At 40.4% G+C, this 20552-nt stretch overlaps 1 protein-coding gene across 4 annotated transcripts in view; it reads right to left on the bottom strand.

Annotated features, from left to right (window-relative positions):
- The window catches only part of NFKB1 (nuclear factor kappa B subunit 1), a 59706-nt gene that overhangs the window by 8352 nt on the left and 30802 nt on the right, over window positions 1-20552 (bottom strand). For 3 of the 4 annotated variants that reach the window (XM_042808178.1, XM_042808179.1, XM_042808181.1), the window contains 11 exons: window positions 19517-19665; window positions 17824-17987; window positions 16873-17031; window positions 14831-14935; window positions 12836-12927; window positions 12136-12274; window positions 9764-9886; window positions 8625-8714; window positions 7518-7712; window positions 4669-4810; window positions 1255-1369 (listed from right to left, as the gene is read on the bottom strand). In XM_042808178.1, coding sequence (XP_042664112.1) covers window positions 1255-1369; window positions 4669-4810; window positions 7518-7712; window positions 8625-8714; window positions 9764-9886; window positions 12136-12274; window positions 12836-12927; window positions 14831-14935; window positions 16873-17031; window positions 17824-17987; window positions 19517-19665 — 1473 coding nt within the window. The remainder of the gene's footprint in view (window positions 1-1254; window positions 1370-4668; window positions 4811-7517; window positions 7713-8624; window positions 8715-9763; window positions 9887-12135; window positions 12275-12835; window positions 12928-14830; window positions 14936-16872; window positions 17032-17823; window positions 17988-19516; window positions 19666-20552) is intronic. The other variant, XM_042808180.1, reaches the window with a different exon arrangement.

The following is a 20552-nucleotide window of genomic DNA, read 5'->3' as shown; positions in this document are numbered from 1 at the left end:
ACCCTTATATTAGCAGAGGACTACAAAAAAAAACCACAAATTCCAGTTCCGTACAATAAGCTTGTGTTTGTCAACAGATTTGTCAACATACTTGCAGTTAATTACTGAATCCACCAAGTAGGTGTATGATTCAGCTTTCAGAGTATCTGTACAGAAGGAAAATTCTAGCCCAAGCCTACATTCCCTCCCACCACTGGCTTAAGGTTTAGGTAGAAGGCAGGAGGAGCTGTAGAGGTCCTGGTAGTTAGAGACTGATTTCTTGGGTGGAGCACAGCTCTTTCTGTTTCTGTTAAAGAGAGGGCACAGAATTCAATTCGGAATCTTTTGCTTGCTTTCATCAGCCTCCACCTTTCAAACTGGCTTTATATGAATGTAAAAATGAAATGTGAACAATAACAAAAAAATAGAAATAAACTCTCTGGGACTATCTGCGTAGAATAAAAACCTGCCGTTACTGTTCACAGCAAAAGAAATGACACAAATGTCAGAGTGCTGCCGTGTAATGTCCATCTGGTTACCTTTGGGACAACTGAACGGCGTGCACAGCTGAAAAGAGATTCTTCTCCAGGCAGGTTTCCCCAGCTCTTTTGAAAGCCTGCCTGTTACAATACAGAAGCTCAGACTCTGCCATAGATGAAGCTGAGGAAACAGAACCGTGCCTGGCAGGTAAGAGTTCTTTTCCTCGCAGGTAAAAGACACGGGGATGGGCTTTTTTGGGGTTTTGCTATAATGTGGATCTAGAAATGAAAGGGAACTCTTGGTGCTCATGTGATGGGCACAAATGCCATCTGGGCTATAGGAAGGGCACAGCTTGTTACAGCTTCTACACGCCTATAGATAACTGATGATGCAACAACTGACTCATGAGCCCGAGTTATCCTATGCTAGAAAGATCAAAAGAACGCAGAGTTGGCACGCTGTAATCCACACTGCTGGTTTAGTAACAGAGAGGCCAAATAACGAAGACATGAACTGAAGAAGTCTGTATTTTTGGCCTGTTCTACGATTAACCCTTGGAGACATTTCTGTTAGCATCAAGGGGAGTTATAAACTAAAACAGTGTAAAAAACGCTCCTGCTCCTCCTACCTCCACCACCTTACAGGATGTCATTGTGCTTCTAAACTTGTTTGCATTACAGTCTGATCTGGGCTCATTCCAACCAATAGAAGAAAAGTAAGACAGAAGGTAAGTTGTGCAATTTCTTTTTTACTGGCTGAACAATCAACACCACTTACACCACCGCAACTGCGCACCTGATAAAGGTCGTTTCTCATGTTAATGATGTCATTATAATTCAAATTAGGTATCACTTCCAAGAGGTTTTTCACCAGCTCCGTATGAAGGTGGATAATTGCTAAATGAAGGACGCTGAAACAAACAAAAACCAGATTAACAAAGTCACACTATTTTCAGATTTATTATAAAAATTTTAAAGTTTTGCCTTTTTTTTGTTTTGATTGAATTCTCACTGATATAAACAGTTGACTATCAGTGGTCGTGATTTCAGCACTAAATATCAGCACCTAAAATGAATCCCAACATTAAAAAAAAGCTAGACAGAAGGTAACTGTTTAACCCTTCAATCACAAAAGCAGATTCAGGATGGCTTTTGCTGGTCCTGAGCATAACTTAACTACTAGTCTAATAAATACAAACTTTGTAGCACAAAATAATTCTTCTGGAACTTGCTGGAATCCCCTGATTATTTGCTGTTTTGTTTTTTTGTTTTTTTTTTTTCATGTTTTGAATTATGCAGCACATGAACCCCTCTTACTGTGAAAACCTTCCTTCAGAATTTCCACAGGCCTCTCTGCCACCAAAGCAGATTTTCCCTTGGGGGTTTCCCCAGATCTGTGGGTTTTTCTTTTCTTGGTTTTCAAACAGAAAAATGACTAAGGACTCAGGCCCGGTGACTAACAGCCACAGGATTTGCAGCAGTGGCCAGAGACGTCCGTCATGACAAAGGAAAAACCTGTTTTGGGACATGTTGAGTGACTCTACATAGCAAGAAGCTTCACCACTTCTACAGGGTTAATGCAGCGGCCTTTCCCGTGCTCCTTCCCAGTGACAGGTCCTTCGCCACCTGCCAGAGGGGCTGTACTTGCAAAACACCACCAGGAAAAAAACAGGTTGTGAATCCCATCACCCCTCTCCAACAAAGCTTGAGTCCCCTTGTTCCCTGGAGACTTCATTTCAAAGTCACAACCTTTGTTTTCAAAGGTATCTTGCCAATCTCTCCCTTAACAGATGCTGGCCAGCTTCTAGGCTCATCTTTTTAGCATATTGCTGTTGACACACAGTATCAACACAGGACACGGGGTGTGTTTGTTATGCTGCTCCAGAAATACCTGAATATACTCAGATCTCTACTCACATCAGAAAAATAAAAAAGCAGCTCCTTGCCCTTCGGGGCGTAGAGTCATCTTGAAATTGAGACTGAGGAGCACTCAAAACCAGAAGATATTTTCAAAAGGGGAAAAAAAAAATGATTTCTAAACCAAACTCATCCTCAAAGGGCTTGTTTTATTGGTTCTGGACACTGCCATAGGCAGCTCCATGGCACTTTCCTGTGCTGTTCAAAGAGTCCCATCACTACCGTAAGAGCTGTTCCTCTGCTCTCTGGTAGATGCTTCTTATGATGCTGTATCATGCTGACATTTTATTTCCATATCTCACTTCAGAACCAAATTTGCTCTTCTACTGCCTTTAGTTCTCTTTCGTGTAGCAAGTATTTTAATTTTACCCTGCCACTACATGTGATGCTGTAAAGACATGCTGACTAGACCATGAAAGGGCCAAGTCAATTCCATTTCTCAAACAGTCCTACATCAGGAAATGCATTTCAGCACTGCCGTGGAGGCAGAGCGCCGTCATGGAGCACGGTGGTACTGGCATAAATGCAGTGACAGCTGGTGTTACTGAGTGTCCACTGTAAATATCCACTAATCACAGATTAACGTATTTTGTCTCAAAGCCAGAAAACACAACATAGGGTCCCAAGAAAGGTGTTTGCATTCCCTACGCATTACTTTGATGAAAGATGAGCAAAACTGTGGACAGCAACATTTCTTTAAAGGCTTAAGCAAAAACCTTAATTTTTTGCCATATAATTTTATTGATTAGTGAAAATAAGGGAAATTGATTTATGAGTTTTGACTTTTTTTTTTTTTGAACAGCTCCTGTAAGAGAGCTGGAAGACAATCACCAAAACTTTGTTTTGTTGAAAAGCTGCAGAGTAATTTAGATGTAAATTTAGACTAAAATCCATCCAAGAAAAAAGGCAACATGAGTTTGAGCCTCACATACTTAACAGGTACTTCTTAATCCAGGAAGAAAAACAACTATCTACCATCATTCTGAAAAGCACGCTGACTTTGTTTAAATGCCCTGCAAGTCCAAATCTGACCGGCACCTTATTGATATTTAAATGCAGGTCCTACTTGCTCAATACTCCTCTACCTGCCCCCCCACCTCCCTTTTTTTTTTTTTTTTTTGTTTTATTTTGAAAAAACACAGACACTGTATTGTCCAAAATACTAGCAAATTTTGTTGCTAGCTCCTGCCTCGTTCATATTCCTGCTTTCCTCAAAGCAGGCACTAGGTTGCCAATTGGAAAGAAAAGGAAGTAAAGTAGCTATCTCTGATTTTGGAGTCCTTAGTACATGCTGTTTATCAGTAATCTGAGAGCTATTTTCACTGAAAGTGGAGTGAAAGTAGTAGCCTCTCCTGGAGCAATCGACAGTGGGACAGCATGTCTCAGTCACTTGTAATTTTCCATCTAGCCAGACACATTAAGGCTTCTATGGCTTCTACTGTACAAAATACTGCAATTTAAGGGAACATAAGTGATTGCACAGGGCCTGCTCAAAGCCTGTCAGCTAAAAAGTGAGGATGTGATAATGTCACTTGCTTATTCAAGAGATTATCTTTGCATGTGTTCAGATCCACTTCCGCTGAATTTGCTTTTAAATAACTACTCATCATTGGTTCCTTACTGCATTTCACTCGAGTCCCACACAATCTGCATAACTGTAGAGGAACAAAATGGATTTCTACTCCAGCTCACATTACTGAAGAACTGATAAGCAAGTATTAGCAGTCAAGTCTGCCACAAACATCTGTGCAATCTCTTGGAAGACAACAGCATAGCACAGATGTAAGCAAGAGCAAAATGCTGTCCTCTGGGTAGAACCTGGTGTCAGTGGGAGAAAAGCAGCACAGACCCTCCAGCTATGATTTCTACATCTCCCAGTGCATCTGTAATTTAAAGCTTCCTGTGAAGACTTAAGGACTTGTACGGAACTCTCCTCCAGCGCAAAGCTGAGGATCCCCATCAACTGTGTCTCGTGATGCAAGCATGCATTCACGGTCAGTCAAGATTTTAAGTAAAAAAAAGATAAACAAGCTCAACATACCCTCAATGACCAGACTACTTTCTGATACTGGACCTGCGAACTTCGTGGTGTGAGTGACTTTTCTGCAAATGCAACAAAAATGTCCAAATTGCACCCGTACCTCTTCCAAACAGCACAAGGGAGAACAACACTTCTCTCATTAGAGCAGTGCTCCAATCCAGGGTGGGCACCCGCAGGGGACACAGCAAACTGACTACGCCATTCTGCCACCAAAAACATGACTTTCAACCCAGTAAGTACAGGCCAACTTACTTGTCTCCATTATCATCCTGGACAACAGTGAGATGGCGCTGAACAGCCAACAGCATCTTCACATCTCCAGTTACAGCGTAATCAAAGAGCGCATTGCAGTGACGCCTGGCAAGCTGCAGGGCCTTCTCCAGGAACAGACCATCTGCAACACAAAGTTTTGTCTTTGTCAGTTCAGCTGTCTTCCTCGCAACACCACCTTCTTTTGACAGGCAGTTGTGCTGCCAAAGAACTATGAAGTGCAGGCCACCAACCATTATTTACTGATTCACTGGGCCAGGTTGCTAATTACTCCTGAGAGGTAAGGAGAGAAGGAATGAGTCCCCTGGAAGAAAAACCAGGTGCATGCTGAGCATTCAAGGCAGCAGAAATCCTGAGAATAGTCAAACCCTGGAAGCTACCTTTAGTTTGAGTGGCACCAAATTAATTGCACTGATGTGCACTTGTGTGTAACGAGACAAAAGGAGCAGGAATTTGGATGTGCTTAGATACAAGTGAAATCTAAGGACTTGTGTCCATAAATAGCACTTAAAAGAACCTCTCATGCAGTTCTGAGTAGTTTAGACTTGGGGAAGCTGAGGCACAAGAAGCCAAAGTGACTTGTCAAGTCACAGAAACTCGCAGAAAAGCTATGGAATAAATGCAGGGCTTTGCGCACCCTCTCCAACTCAAACCATGCAGAGGCTCTTCTGCTTTAAAGCAGCAGCAGCACAAAGAGTCTGTTCCCCCGATTAAAACATTCCAGTGTTTACAGTGCTTCGTATTTGTAGTATCCTGATTTTAGATTTATAAAATGTACAACCACTGAGACTTCAAAAAGCAGAATTTGTCATGGTGGAGAGGCAAAAGGGAGAAAGGGGAGGAAATAAAACTAACTTGTGGAAAAAAAAGTCACTCTAGCTGCTCTGTCAATACCTTTGTGGTTCTGTATCAGCAAGAAACTAACAAAAATGAAACCGATGAACTTTCAAACCGCAGTTGTCATTCTGGGAAGCAGTATCATCTGAAACCAGCCTGTATTTTGAACAGTTTCGTGTTTCTATAAAACCCTGTAAGGTTGGAAATTACTAAGAGCAAACACGTAAACCAGACTTTGTCATTTAAAGCACACATGGGGAAAGAATACCCAGGATTTCCAGCTACAGAAAACCAGGCCTTCAGACTGAGTCAGGAGGGTATCCCTGATGAACATGAATGCACCATTTCTGTAAGCCAAAGACTTACTCAGCTGTCCATGAAGCTTACTGATCTAACCAGAACATCCCTGTAGTTCCTGTACTATATGCCCAGGCTGATACATTGATATTTGCTATTTACCTCTTAACACTAAATAATAGCATTAAATGGATGCATTTAATAATAGTATTATTAAATGGATACGTATCCAGGGTAAAGGGTGTTAAGTAATTCAGCCTTTTCTCATTATAGAGAATTCCAAGGACTAAAACACTGGATGCTGAATCTCCCTGGTTTCCCCTATCAAGCACACAGGAAAAATACTCTTCAAAATACTACAAGATAGCATCTTTTAATCTAATACCCAAAAGTTCTAACCTGCAGCAGCTATTTCATGGAGCCTGTTCTGCATCTATTCTTCATATAACCTGGAGCTTCACATTGCCTCTTTTCATGCCATTATAATTGATAAAGAAAAGAAACAGCCAACTTCTGCCTACAGTGTTCGCTACTCAGAAACCAGGTCAACATTTCAGGCCCCTCCTTGGTGACTGCTACATGGACATTATTATTTCTTCACATATCAGCAGAAGATTTTGCTCTCTGAATCAGTCACGGAATTTATCACAACCAGACCTGCAAAGAGCAAGTTCTTCAGCTTTTCTCAGATCACAAGAAGCTACATCTTGGAAGTTTTTATGACTGCAGCCCATCTTCTACACGACTCTGGTTTCCCAAGCCACAATTTCTAGTGCTGTTAACAGCAAGTGCCCCACAGGGCTGATCCACAGAAGATAAAGTGCCCTCTCCCTGACCAAGGAGGGAGCAATACAAGTGGTCTAGCTCACACTGCGTTTGGTAAAGGCCAAGAACAAAAAATTCCTTCCTGCTCAGTTCCTATCACTACCATGTCTCTCTAGTCCAACTGTTGTCTTCTTAATTTTATGAGAAGCATGATTGCTCAAATCCTTTAAAAAAGTGATCATTAACTCTTAAAAAACAATCCAGGAAGAGGAAGTCGTACCGTCTGTGACAGGATGATTTGTAGTCTTCATATATTTTACAACTCTGCTGCTAAACCACTTCTACTGACTACTCTTGCCTTCCTCCCCTTTTGTTTGATGTGTAAGACTTTGCTACCCAACAGTGTTATTTTGCTGTGTATTTGTCACACGGGAACAGATACATTTACATTTTAAATCCAAACCTTTAGTGTGCTACTTCGCATGTCATTTAACAGCAGAATTGCAGGGAAGAACTACTGCAACAGTCACGCCAACATCCGTTTACTCATCCATTAAAGCTTATCAACTATCAAAAGCCAGGTCAACCACCGAATTAGATTCCATGCACCTTCCCTGCTTTCAGTGTTCCTCATACAGGTTTATTACAAAGCCACATTAAACGTGTGCAGGGGGCTAAGTTATCCCTTCCCCTCGCATGACAATCAGAAGCTCTGTTGCCCAGTGGCGGTACCAAGGTGGAAGATTATCTACAGAACTACGTATGAGGAGGGACCTTAGATTTGAGAGGAATGGAATTCCTCCTCTTTCCTCCAGGAGGCATTAGCATATTTGGAAAACAGCAAGCAAACGTTTATGGAGTTTCCAAGCCTCTAACAGCAGCTTTGCCCACACTGCAGTTCGATCACTAAACGCATTTGCTTGTTCACTCACCCTGCCACCTGCAATCTGCTTCAGTTACTTCAGTTTTATAGGAATCAGCATCATCCTCCTTCTCCTCATCATCACAAGAGGTTCTGCACTCATTCCTCTCTATAGTTTCCACTTTCACATCATGTTTCATGTCCCATTTCTCACTTTGTTTATCAGAGCTCTTCCCATCTTGTTCAGCTGTGCTATTTGACAGTCCTTCAAACAAAAATTAGCATCATTAGTGTCCAATACTGTTGGTTTTTTATGCAAGTGATAAAGCTTGCTCAGCTAGCCAAAAATCAAACCGTAAAGAACTCAATACAGAAATTTACATATAGGTGTTATCATTAAACACTCATTGATCGTAATACCCCAGATGCCAATGCACATGGACAGTCATAGCAATTTAACTTGCTCTAAAGCAATGTGATGTTTCTGATGGCCTCTGCTTTAAGGATAAAGTTTTATATAAAAAACAGACATACATCTCTTTTTGTGGTACAAGAATGCAAGTCTGAAGTGTTCCCAGGAAACCTAGCAGAGTTATTCAGATTTACTTGAATTTTTCTGATAGTAAATTCATCCCTGAGACTGGAAATAACTACAGAGTATTTGACAACGTGGATTTGAAATTACTTCCCTGTTTTAGGAAGCCAAGAATGCCCTTCTTATTAACTCGGTCTTTTTCACTGACTTTTACATTACCTCTCTGGGCTACTGTGTAGTTCCAGACTGTGGCAACAAAGGCAGACACCTTTGGGCTGGTCCTTGGGTCACCTGTAACCAGCACGTTCAAGCAAGAGAAAGGGCTGCTGCTTTAAACTTACACTGACCATAGAAGCACATGGAGGGGTTTTGGTGACTGCTTCTTAGGAGTTAGCAAAGGAGCATGCACACGTCTTTTAAGGCAGACTTGGAGAGAATTAAAGATAAGCAGGGCAGTATAACCTACACAAAACCCTCTGTTGCCAGAGGTTCTAGAAAAGAGGCTGATTCTAGGGAAGAAAACCAAGGCCTCCCCCAGCATGCTTATTTAGACCTGCATGACACTTCAGCTGATACTGTGGAAGCAAATAAAGATGGTCAAATTCAATTCAACTGCTGCAAGAACCAAATTTTTACTGTTACCATGTTTCATTCCAGCATTGGACTTTGTTGTGCCGGGATGGAAATGCACTCCTCCAAAAGCCGAGTATCCATATGAAGGGTAACTGAACCCTAAAGAAAGGAAGAAGATTAACAATTAATAGAATTACACCCTAAAGCAATGAACACACCATGTGGAAGAACACTGAACCTAAAGAACTTAAATTTTGTTTTCTACACACCTTTGACTTTACTCCATCTGATTAAAATAAATTTTCCAGACTGAAGGCAAATTCTCCCCACCCCTTCAAAAATTCAAAGAAATTCTGGATGGTTGGCTAGTAACACACTCTATCCCACCATCCACAAGACCACAAAAGTGTAATATCACTAATATGCTTCATCTAAAACTCAACTGAGACTTCACGAATCTTCGGGATTACAACAGACCTGTATTCTGGTGTTACGTTATAGATATGCTGTTAGCAACACATGTAACAATTTGAAAACTGCTGTTCTGCTCCCTGCTCTATAAAAAAAAAGGGTTGCAAAGGTATTGTAGTTCAGATGACATTTGCTGATCTACAGGTTTTTAATGCTCTGCTGTAAGAATCAAAACAATGCTCTTATGATCCTGCATCTCAGGTATGCTCTGGCTTCAACAGATAGAGCACAGTAGAAAATTTACTAAATAGTATTTCAATTTTTTTCATAGTTCTTTGCACTAACAGGGTTGATTTGACAAATTCCACTGCTGGTCCTGAAAATAATTAAGAACTGTTTAATTTTAAGCATCCAAGATGGTACTTAGCTGAGCTGTCTCATGAATTTCAGTGCCTCCAAGGCCCTAGGAAGCAACAAAGCTGAGGTATGATGGATTCCTGACTCAGACTCCCTCAACTAGAAAGGTGTTATCCTCTTCAAGGAAGAGGAGAAAAAAAAAATTAGCATTAACCAGGAGCCTTATATCCAAGGAGGAAAGCAAAGGAGCTGATGAAATATTTAGAAAACAAGGAGATGCTTGACTGAAATGAGTAACACTGGTACAAGAACGGGAGAGTCAGGTCTTATCTACCTAGAAAACAATTAAATCCTCATCACGTTTTAAAGATCAGAATCAACATCTGTCCTGCTCTCAAAGTAGCACCTCTTCCCCTCTTCACCCCAAACTGCTGCCTTACCAGAGCCAGCACCGCCACCTCCCCCTCCATACATGCCACCGCCTCCTGCGCCACTGCCTCCACCATAGCCATCAGAGAAGTTTGGCATGAGCTTCTGTCGTTTCCTTTGCACTTCTTCTTTGTCTGGGTTAGAAGGAATAGGCGGGATAAGGAGTCACGCTTACTGGTGGCCATGCACAGAACAGGATGTGCATACAGAAAGCATTACTAAAGTTTACTGGCTTATAAAGGAAAATGCAGAGTGCTGTAGAAGAGTCAACTCTCTTCTAGCTCCAAACAACAGAACAACTCTGCATGTATTGGAGCAGTGAAAATTCCTGTGAGAAACAAGCTAGCACCAAGTCTCCGGCCAGACCATCAGCATCGCTCGGGCCTGCATGGTCTCTTCAGTGATGTCAGGTGCCTTGTGCTCAGACTGGGAGGGAAACATGCAGAGATGTCTTAGGGGGCTCAGAGTTCCCTTCGAACGTGTCCCACGTACTCAGAGGCCTGGAAATCAGTGGTCCCCAAATTCTTCTCTGTCTAAGCCAACTCCTAAACCAGCACAAGTGCCCCAAACCACAAGCTTGCTCAAGAAAAATTGCCTTTGGGGAGTATAAGCGCAGGCTCTTCTACTAAGGAAATCTACTTCAGAAATGGACCCTTATCGAAGGGTCAGCGAGTCACATGGCACTTTGATTTCCAACAGTGCAGAGTACCTGCAGTGCCCTCTGAGCTTTGGTTTAAGGGTAAGGATGGCAAGAAACGGTGAAAACAATGTTTGCTTGAAATGATTTACTTAAAACATCAGAAAAGCCACCAGATTAAAGATAGCTTATTTTCAGGCAGGTCATAATACTGTCAAACCATGCTAAGCCACAGTAGAAAAAAAGCCTAAATATTTTATAGTGTAAGTACAAAATAATACTTAGCCCCCCTGGAAAGCAAAACACAAAGATTTAAAAGAAGTATCCCAGTGACTGGGGAAAGTGAAAATGTCACGACAAGAGCTACAAAAATAGGAATATGAACATTATAGGGGTTAAAATCCAGTAGAACTGTTGAACTTCGTTCAATAGATGATCTAGTAGTTTTCAACAGCCATACAACAAAAAGAAATTTCATGCACAGGCACATCAGTCAGTGCATCAAATGAGATAGCCGAGTACACGAAACAGTATACTGAAAGGTGCAAGTGCATTATTTCCAGGCATACATGATCTGTAAGTATGCATGCACACACCAGGCATACTCACACTGACGAGGAGAGAAAACTCTATAGAGCAATCTAGTCAGAGAAACAAACAAAAAATCCACATACATGTGTCTAAGTTTGTGTGAACACTTGCAACAAGGGAAAAAAAACAGTCCCTAAATGGTAATTTCATGATTAGGTTGTGTAGGGAATCAAAAAACGCACATAACGGAGTAAAATTCATTCAACATTGTTAAGAGGCACATAAGAGATGTTTGCTTCAAATCTGGCAATTTTGCTCTGCAACTGTACACTTCACTTTCCGTAACATTTGTGCAATGGATGCCTGAAACCGTTACCAATTTCAACACAACTCTAAGTTAGGCACTTAAAAACCTGCAGGCAGGCAAACTGTTAAGCAGGAACATTACTGGTTTAGTACAATGAAACACCAATTCTGACTTGAGCCTCAAGGCATTTCCATATCATTAACATTATTGATATTTAAACCCATGATTGCTGCTGCCATTCATGTCAAACACTTCAAATGCAGACTTCAAAGGGCACAGATTTGCTAGTTTAAACTTCTTTTCACCAACAACTTAGGAAGCAGGTTGGACGCCAACTATTCTACTAAATGACAAACATTTTAACAAGAGAGATTGAAACCACACTTCCCCTGCTCTCACAAAGCGTCTTGAGCTTACTTGACTAATACAGGCAATTGGAAAATTCAAAAACATAAGTGAAATTGTGAGGCATGATGGTAAAAGGAGAGAACTGCAAAATACACACTTTTTCCACCAGATACCAACCAGTCTTTGGTTTAAGGTTTCATCTGAAAATACTGACAATAAAATGTCCTCAGATATTATTCTGCAGAAACTCGGAGGAAGAGAGTGCCATCTGCTGTATGGACAGGCATGTGTGCATATAGGAAACCTGCAGGGAGCAAGCCTCGTGAGGAGAAGACTCACAGACTTACTGCCTACCAGTACAACAAAAAAATCCTCCACACCCATTAGGGAGCTACCACTTTTCATATTCTGCACAAAACAAGGAAGGAATTATCCTATTTTCTAAAAATAACGAATATAAAAACAATCCCTCATCCAACAAATCCTATCTTATTAAAAGCATTCCTTAGGGATCCTGCAGTTTCTGTTTCAGATATCTAAAACCAGGTTTAATAAATTACCTTTGATTTCCGGATAGTAGAGAAAAGGCTTTGGTTCACTTGTTTCCAGGTCAGATTTCCGACGCAGTTGTACAAATACAGATGCTGGCTTTGTGATATTGACATCTCGATACTTGGGTGTTTTGAACACAATAGCAAACTGTGAAGAAAACAATGATAAGCACCGTCTATCATGGAGTATGGGCTTTGCTAACCTCGCTTTTACATTTGTGTTATTTTGTAGGAGTTGGTTCACAGCTTGGGAGGCAAAATTCTTTGCAAAAGGCTGCTCCAGCAATAAATTTCCATTTTAGTTTTCAGCTGCACTTTTGAGTCCTAAAGCCTCCTGGGAAAGGCAGAACTGCCATGCAAAGTATCACCATATCACGTACGTGAGTACCGCACTGTCTGTCCCCTCATCATTCAGCATCTATTCTGTGGCTTTTTCAGTGTGTTCACAGGAGCTCCGAGAGCTATCCCAACTTACACTGGTGCATGTTAAAGCAATGGGTCTGTCTCCCAGTTTCCTCTCACTGTATTCCTAACCTGTCGTACATCTTCAAAGAACAGTTAAGATTGTATTATTATTAGGAAGTAACCAACAAAAGAAGATGTTAATATGGGATACAGATGCTTTCCCCTAATTTACTGATTATAACATAATCCTACATTTACAGAGATGAGAAAATCATTTACAAATGATAAATGCTCTGTTACTTACCTGTCTATGTACATCTGTAGGAGAAAAGTCTCCAAAGCCTTCCCACATACCTCCATTCTCATCCTCTTCATAGAAACGTATTTGAATATCATCTGCAAAGAGTGAAAGAAACAGTCTTTGGGACATTTGTGCATTTGTTTAACCTTTGGGATGCTTGTGCATTTGTTTAACCTTTGGCTAAGTTTATTTCAGATAAAAATCAAAACAGTTACGTTTTGGCTGGACGATAGTATGACATGAATAATATGTGAATTATCTTTATCCATTTTAGGAAACCATCAGAAGTAACCCTTTTGTTACATCAATTTTACATCAGCCTAATTTTAATGACTTCACTGAAATTGCTCTCTATTTACTGAGCAGTAAAATGAGAACTAGGTTCACTACCTCTTCCTATTCTAGGGCGATAAAACATTCCAGAGGAGCTTTATTTGGAACAAACATGTAGGGAGTGGAGAACTTGAAGCGCGAAACGTAGAAACCACCCTCTCTCCTCCAACAGTTTCAGTTCAAAAAACTGTAGCAAAACCTGAAGTGCCACAGTTCAAGTTCCGCTTGCTGCTGGCAGAGTGCCACTCTGGAGCTGCAGTTCAGAGATGGCAAGGGTGTGAGCGAGCAGCGTGTCAGCAGTGATCCCTCACTCCCCCAGAACAGCACGGGCCAGAAACAGGAGATTTGGCTTCTGCTCCTCTGAACAAATTTTATTTCGTTCTCTTTGTATTTATTTATTTATATTTTGGGGAGAAGCTGGGAAATACCACACCAGCATACTCCTCCTCCAGCACTCCTGGTAAGAAAAATCTAGAAAAAGCCTATTCTCTCTTAGGGTGACTGAGGCAGGACAGGCTTTTGGAGCAGACAGACTTCCTCTGGCCCACCACCTGCTAGTCTCCAGACTGTGAACTACCACTTCCAGGCCTGCTGTCCTGCACGCTCAAGTTCCTTCAGGCAGGAGGTTTCTGAGAGCAGTGAGGTCAGGGGAAACCCCAATCCGGCTGAGGGGAAACCCCACCTTAGGGCTTCCACCGAGCCAGGCATTTATTTATTTATTTAGTGTAGAAGAATTATGTTTCATCTCAGTCCTTCTGACAGCAGAGGGTATATACACTACTGAAACTCAGCAGTGTTTTCAAAGCCCCTAAATGCCCCCAAAGCCCTCTCTCTTCCCTACGTGGAAGAACAACATTTGCAGGAATGAGAGGTGGAAAAGGACAGCCTGTATTTACCAAAAATGTCAGTGGGATTTTAGCATGTGCAGGGACTGATTCCAACCAGGTGAGAACGGGGCACCCGCTCCACCAAACAGTCTACACCAGGGAGTCCCAGGTATTACCTATGGCTGAAAAATCCAAAGGATTTCCCTCACTCCCATTTTTATCTTTTTAGTTCAGCCCAAATACTACAACCAACCACATTAACCGTTATCTTCCCACCCGAAAACAAAACATCCAAATCCACATTGCCCAATCCTGACATGTTCATAGCCATGCACGGGGATTACTAAAATGAGACTGTGAGAAGTATCTGTTCACACCAAGTAATCTCCACCATTAGCATATACATAAAAATGAAGTTACTCGCAGCGCTGCTGAACACGTTCAGTTCCCATTGGTGGTTAACAGAGAATGCTCATACTTACTCTTTATAATCAAGAATTTAATAATAACTTTAGAAACTCAGAGCAGGTGTTAGTTAATGGAGCCAAACATCACCCAGGACCCACCACCTATAAAAAACCTAGAACATGGGCAAGAGCAAAAATTGGAGAAGAGACGATCGCATGGTCTCTGTGGAGGCAACTCAAGCTGAATTTGCTTTGCAATCACCTGGTTTTGAATTATTCATTTTCTGGACTGCTGGCCTGACTTCCAGAAAGGCCGAGTGCTTACAAATCCTGCTGCGCTATCAGAGCGGGAGAACACTGACAGCACAGCAGGCTTCGTGTGTATGCCAGCTGAATACCGGAGTGTAGGGAGGCACACCAGGGACTCTTACCTTTCTGAACCTTGTCACAGAGAAGGTAAATCTCTTCCCCTCCTGTTACACACCCTGCTGTTCTGTCCATTCTTACGATTTTTAAGTTGGAGGCATTGGGAGCTTCTATTGAAAGATTAAAAAAAAAAAACCGCTTACCTTCGTAACAATTTTAGACTTCAAAAAAACCCCAAGCATGACACACAACTGAAAGACAAACCTCCAACACAACCTACCTAAATTTGTCTGTGCTTTTTGAAACATGAATAAATCAACAGTTTTTCATCTGAAAGGCATAATCTTGTGTCCTCTAAGCTTTGACTGAACCGTGAACTATAAAACAAGGCCCTGGTCATTCCAGCACAAGTGCTGCACCAGTAAAGTGGCACAGCAGTGAACGACATCCAGCACTCCGCATTAGTACTAACCGTATGACAAGAGTGCATTACAAGAGAATGTAATTTTGGCCTCCCTGTTTTCTCGACAGGGTGACACTCCTGAGAGCTGTTCCCTGCATCTCACTATTTCAGTGCAATATGCAATGCTTTGCTTTACATTGACTTGAAAGCACTGTCAGTCCTTGGCCAACATAATGGACCATGATAAAAGCAGCCCACCTTCACAGATTTTAAGAGAGGCATTGATGGACACCTACAGATCCTCAAGACAGAACTATCATCTGATAAGTAAAAGCAGCTGTGACAGACAGTTACGCTACCACAAGTTGTCTCTGTTCCGTGGAAGAGGCTTGAATGGTGTCAATTAAAAGCATTAGAAAAATACCAAACACTGAGAAAATTATTTTGGAATTAATAACAAAGAATTCACCTTGGGAGTTCAGCTATGTATCAACTTAAAACAGCAGAAACATGCGTACAAAATTTCACCTCTAGTCATCTCCTTAGCTGCAGTCAAAATTTTGATGGTCAGATTCAGAATGATATGGTAACTTCAATTTTTTTTCTACGTATGGCTAGATGCATACTGTACACCCCTGTTGATGCTTTGTCCTTTTCCTCCACTTTGCTTTACAAGTGCTCTCTATCATTATGCAGGTGTGAGACAGAGTGATAAAAACAAATGGAATCTGTAATTGTTTCTAATGAAAATCAAGATTCCTTAAAGACACTGCATAGTAAACCACCTCAACCTCCAGATGAAAAGATTGTGTTTTCTCATCCAGAAAATGCAGGTTGTGTGTGCCATAAGAACAGCAGACATCACTTCTTTTCACTCAGTGAATATATGCAAAATGGCTGGGCTACATCACTACATTCTGCAATCAACAGGCTGTATTAGAACAGCTGCATTTAACACCTTTTCATCTAGCCTTCGTCCTTGAAGAGCGATGATATAGACATGACTGTTGCACAAAGAAAAAAAATGGTACTTTTTCTGAGTCATTACAGAATGACTATCAGGAACATGGTAATCCACAGCTACAGGGAGGAAAACTCAGGCAGCAGAAAGCATTCAGGTAAGATGAGCAAGTATAACCAAAAAGCACGAGGGAAAACATGAAGTGAAAAGATTCACTTAGAAAACAGACAAGTAGAGGGATGTAATATAAGTATACAAGATACTGATGAGTCTAAAGGAAATGGATTGGGAACTCTGACTGTGTTAGCCTCACAAAACAAGGACAAGCAGATGACCAGCAAAACTGACTCAAAGATGGAAGCAAAGTAATTTTTTTCTCAGATCTCGTGTGACAAGGTTTTGTCACAGAAAGCAGCTGAAAATACTGCAAAATTCAAGCATTTCTTATGAATATAACAAGAATTTACAAAATCCTCATAATAAAAGTGGCAAGATTAAACATGCTAACAGCAAAATAAAATCTTCCTTTATGGCTTACACCACCATCTATTAAAACCAGACCAATATCATGTGTACTTGGATTGACATGGGGACAATTATCCATGGGCTACTTTGTTATTGATCAAATAACAGGCAAGCAGAAGGACTAGATAAGTTTCCGTATAGCAATATCTACATATCATTTTTGTATGTATAAAAGCTTACCCCTTATTAAAAAAGTAATTAAAGCCAAATATACTTACTGCTGTCATATATTGCATCTGATATAACAGGATCAAGTTTCCGTGTGAAACTACCATTACTGTCAGGGAGAAAGGCTGTAAACATGAGACGCACCACGCTGAGATCCATTTCTTTAGTCTGCTGTACTGCTGCCTGACGAATAATTTCTCTTTCTCGTTCTGGAACCAGTAAGTAGACAGAGGAATTAACACAAGGGGTAGGGAACCCCTAACAAAACAGAGAGAGCATTTTCCAAACATTACCCTCAAAAGGCACTTATAGCAAGGAAATGTTTTCTTTTTAATTTAGTATCCCTTGGCTTCTCTCTTTTTAAGCTGAGAGGAGCAGCTATTCACGATATACTGCATTCATCTTGCAGTCTGTGCATCAGATGTTATTTAAGATAAGTTATGTAATTAAGAGACATACAGATAATTACAATTTTCTGCTCTCAGTTTATAAAGGTTGCAAAGAGGACACAGGCTGCCACCAAGGACATTGGAATACCCGGCACCAGGGTGATAACGAGAAGGCTGGCCCCTCTATACAGTGCCTGAAAGCAACACAGACCACAGGTTTTACAGGGATATAGGTGAAATGCAGAAGAATGAAACAATATTCTCAAAAGAAGGTCCCTAAGTTACTTAAGGATATCATGCCTTGTGGCAATAATGCAAAAAGACTCTATTTATCAGCTTATTAAAAAGGATAAGAGCAATGAAATACAGGTGCAGAGGTGCACACGGGCAGCTATGGAAGGAAGCTGCTCCATTCTCACGTGTGTGTGGAAAGCACAGACTCTGTCTTTCAGATTCCCTAAAACACGGCAAAACCACGCCACCTCTTAAAGCACATAGTCATAGCCTGTTCTCCTACCCAAGGCCTTTTTCTGGCTAAGCATCTGTGTTTTCAGAAGTTAAGCCTGCTTTTAGTAAAAGACCTATCAAAACCAGGCCATCGTTTCTACATACCAGTTAGCTGTCTGTCTCCACATCCTTCTGCCTGCAGATAGCCAAGTTCAGGATGTACCAGGAGTCCTGGGTTGTATCCCTTTTTGCAAGCATCTATCATACGTGTTTCCAGAGTTTCAAACACTTTCTTCTTTGTGACATGAAGTATTCCAAGATTTGCAAACCTGTCAGATTTTGATTGAGGGAAGTATTTCTTAATGATCTATGCAGGCAGTCTCTCTCTCACCAGAGGCAGCTACACAACTTAAGTCAACGGAAGGATTCTATAGGCTCACTTAGGCCCTGTCAACTCGAGGGCAGATTTTCCAGCAAGAAAAATTCAGCCAAGGTTACAAAACATGTAAAATGTGCACCATACATTGCAGCAATCATATGGGTACACTGGATTTTTCCATAGTGTAAGTAGTAATCTATTAGGTTTTCAACTTACACTGTGGAAGCAACTTACAAAGCATTTGAAAACCTGGTTGTCACACTTCGTTTGCTGTTTGGCAACAGCATTAATATGTCATTCTATATGGCTGTCATGCAGAGCAACTGCTCAGAATAAGCTCCATCCGTTCAAAATGATTTGGAAAGCAAGCTAAGAAGCTAAAAACAGTGCAACATTTTTCAAAGGAAATGTTTTAAACAAGGCTCTGGACATTCAGCAAAACACTTCAGGTATTTATTGGAATGAAAACTTCCATAATACAAGATCTGCTTTTGTAAAAATCTCCTGGCACATTTAAAAATCAATTAGATCTAGAAGTATGAAAACAAGACAATAACTCAATTTTCATGTGGGTCAATTGAGGATAGGAAAGCTGTTTCTAAACATCTGATGAAAAACAAGACAGGTTAGGAAATGAGCCAAACTTTTCAAGATGAAAAGGAGCATTTCAAATAAAGCTATTTAAATTGTTGTGCTTGGTAAAGTTAGAGCACTGGGCTTGGACATCAAAAGTTACAGTTTAAAAGAATCTCTCTCTCCCAACCTTCTCAGCTTTTTAAACTTCATCTTCTTCACCAACAAAGACATTCTTGAGATCACAGAATTAAAACTCATAGCCAGCATGAAACCTGATCTAAGGCTGAAAATGTAGACAGGAGCCTCAGCTGCATTTACTGATACAAACAATTACTCTTTTAAATTAAACAAGAACAGACCAACTACAATTTCACTGCAATATTACTGCTTTAAACTTAAAAACTTTGACTCATTTAGTATTTTCATGTTTATACGTGTCTTGCATTAATTTCAAATTTACTAACCCTATTTTCTTAACGCCTTTCTCTTCACTATATTCCTACTGGCAGACTTCAGCAAAAGTAAAGTATTGATCAAAACAGTAACAAAAGCTTCTCCTTCAGTAATTTTACAGTCCCTTCCCTTTGACTGAAATGACTTACATTTTAAAGATGGGCTTACAATACAAATTTGGGCTGCACACCAAGAGATTGAAACTCTGCAAGTTCTAAGTGAAAATTATTTGCTTAAACCTATTTAGCTTGCGTAGGGCAAATTCTACAAAGGTAAACAGAAACTCTATTTATTTTTCTGTTTGAGATACAAACAAAACACAGACCAGAGCATGAAGACTAGTGCTTCACTCAGCTGCCTCTTAGTAGCATTTTTGTATTGCTTCTTGCAGTGTTTACACTTGATTCTCTCTCCCTTAGCCCAGCTTTACAAATGAGTTAACAGACTTACCCTACAACCATATCTTTAGGTCCCGCATTAACCGTGCATACTCCGTCTTCACAAAATTTACCCACCAAGCTGTGAGCATGCAAGTGGACGTATTTCCCATTAGTAACTAACTGGACGATTACTTTTGCAGGTCCAACATAATTGCAGATCTGTAAATAAATATTAAAAAATGTGGGGTTGGTTGGTTGGTTGTTTTTTAAATAGAACAAGTAATGATTCCAGTTGAGCATTTTCTGTCAGCTAAGTACAATTGAGCTTATATAGGAGAAATGTGTATGTATTTCCTCATGAAATACAAATTACTAACTGTACCAGATTATTAAAAAGAAGAGCCAACGCTTTTTTTGTAATTAAACTCAACATACAAATGGCAGGAGTGGTGACCAAACAAATTAAGAAATAAAAAACAGAGCTAAAGGAAAGCAACCTTCTGTTTCCCCAATCATGAATCTCATTTTACATTCTGGCCAGTTACTCCACATTGCTCTCCTTAGATTTCAATTAGTACACTGAATTCAGAATAAACATCGTTACATGTTAAAAAGCATACAGAAAATGTATGTATTTAACAAAAATCCCTGCACTATTTTGCCCAATTTGAAAACACTTTAAGAAATTATTTTTAGATATTATGATTGTTTTAAAACATTTTGGCCTCGTTACAACGACTCTTCAGACAGAGATTTTAACGTGAATTAATTCTATATTCATAGGTATTCTGTTAGTTCAGTATGCTACATCAACACATATTACCCAGTCCAGTAAAAATTTCCCTTAAGTGTACATGAGGATATATGCTACATCCCCACTTAAGATTTTGCAGGACTGGAACTATGATAAACTGGGTGCCTTAGTATAGCCAACTCCGGAGAACTATAAAGCTTTTTTTCCCTGTTATAGTTTCTAATCACCATACATTTACCAAACCTAAAATTACTAATAACATACCATATTGGTAAGTTACTTGCTTTCCATATATTATTTAGAACTTTTTTTTTCCCCTTCCTTACAAGTAATACTCTTCAAGTCAGTTACC

This window comes from Tyto alba, unplaced genomic scaffold (assembly GCF_018691265.1).
Source record: "Tyto alba isolate M040663 unplaced genomic scaffold, T.alba_DEE_v4.0 Super-Scaffold_6, whole genome shotgun sequence".
Lineage (NCBI taxonomy): Eukaryota > Metazoa > Chordata > Aves > Strigiformes > Tytonidae > Tyto > Tyto alba.
The sequence above is the reverse complement of the archived record's forward strand: the minus strand, read 5'-3'. Positions and strand labels throughout refer to the sequence as shown.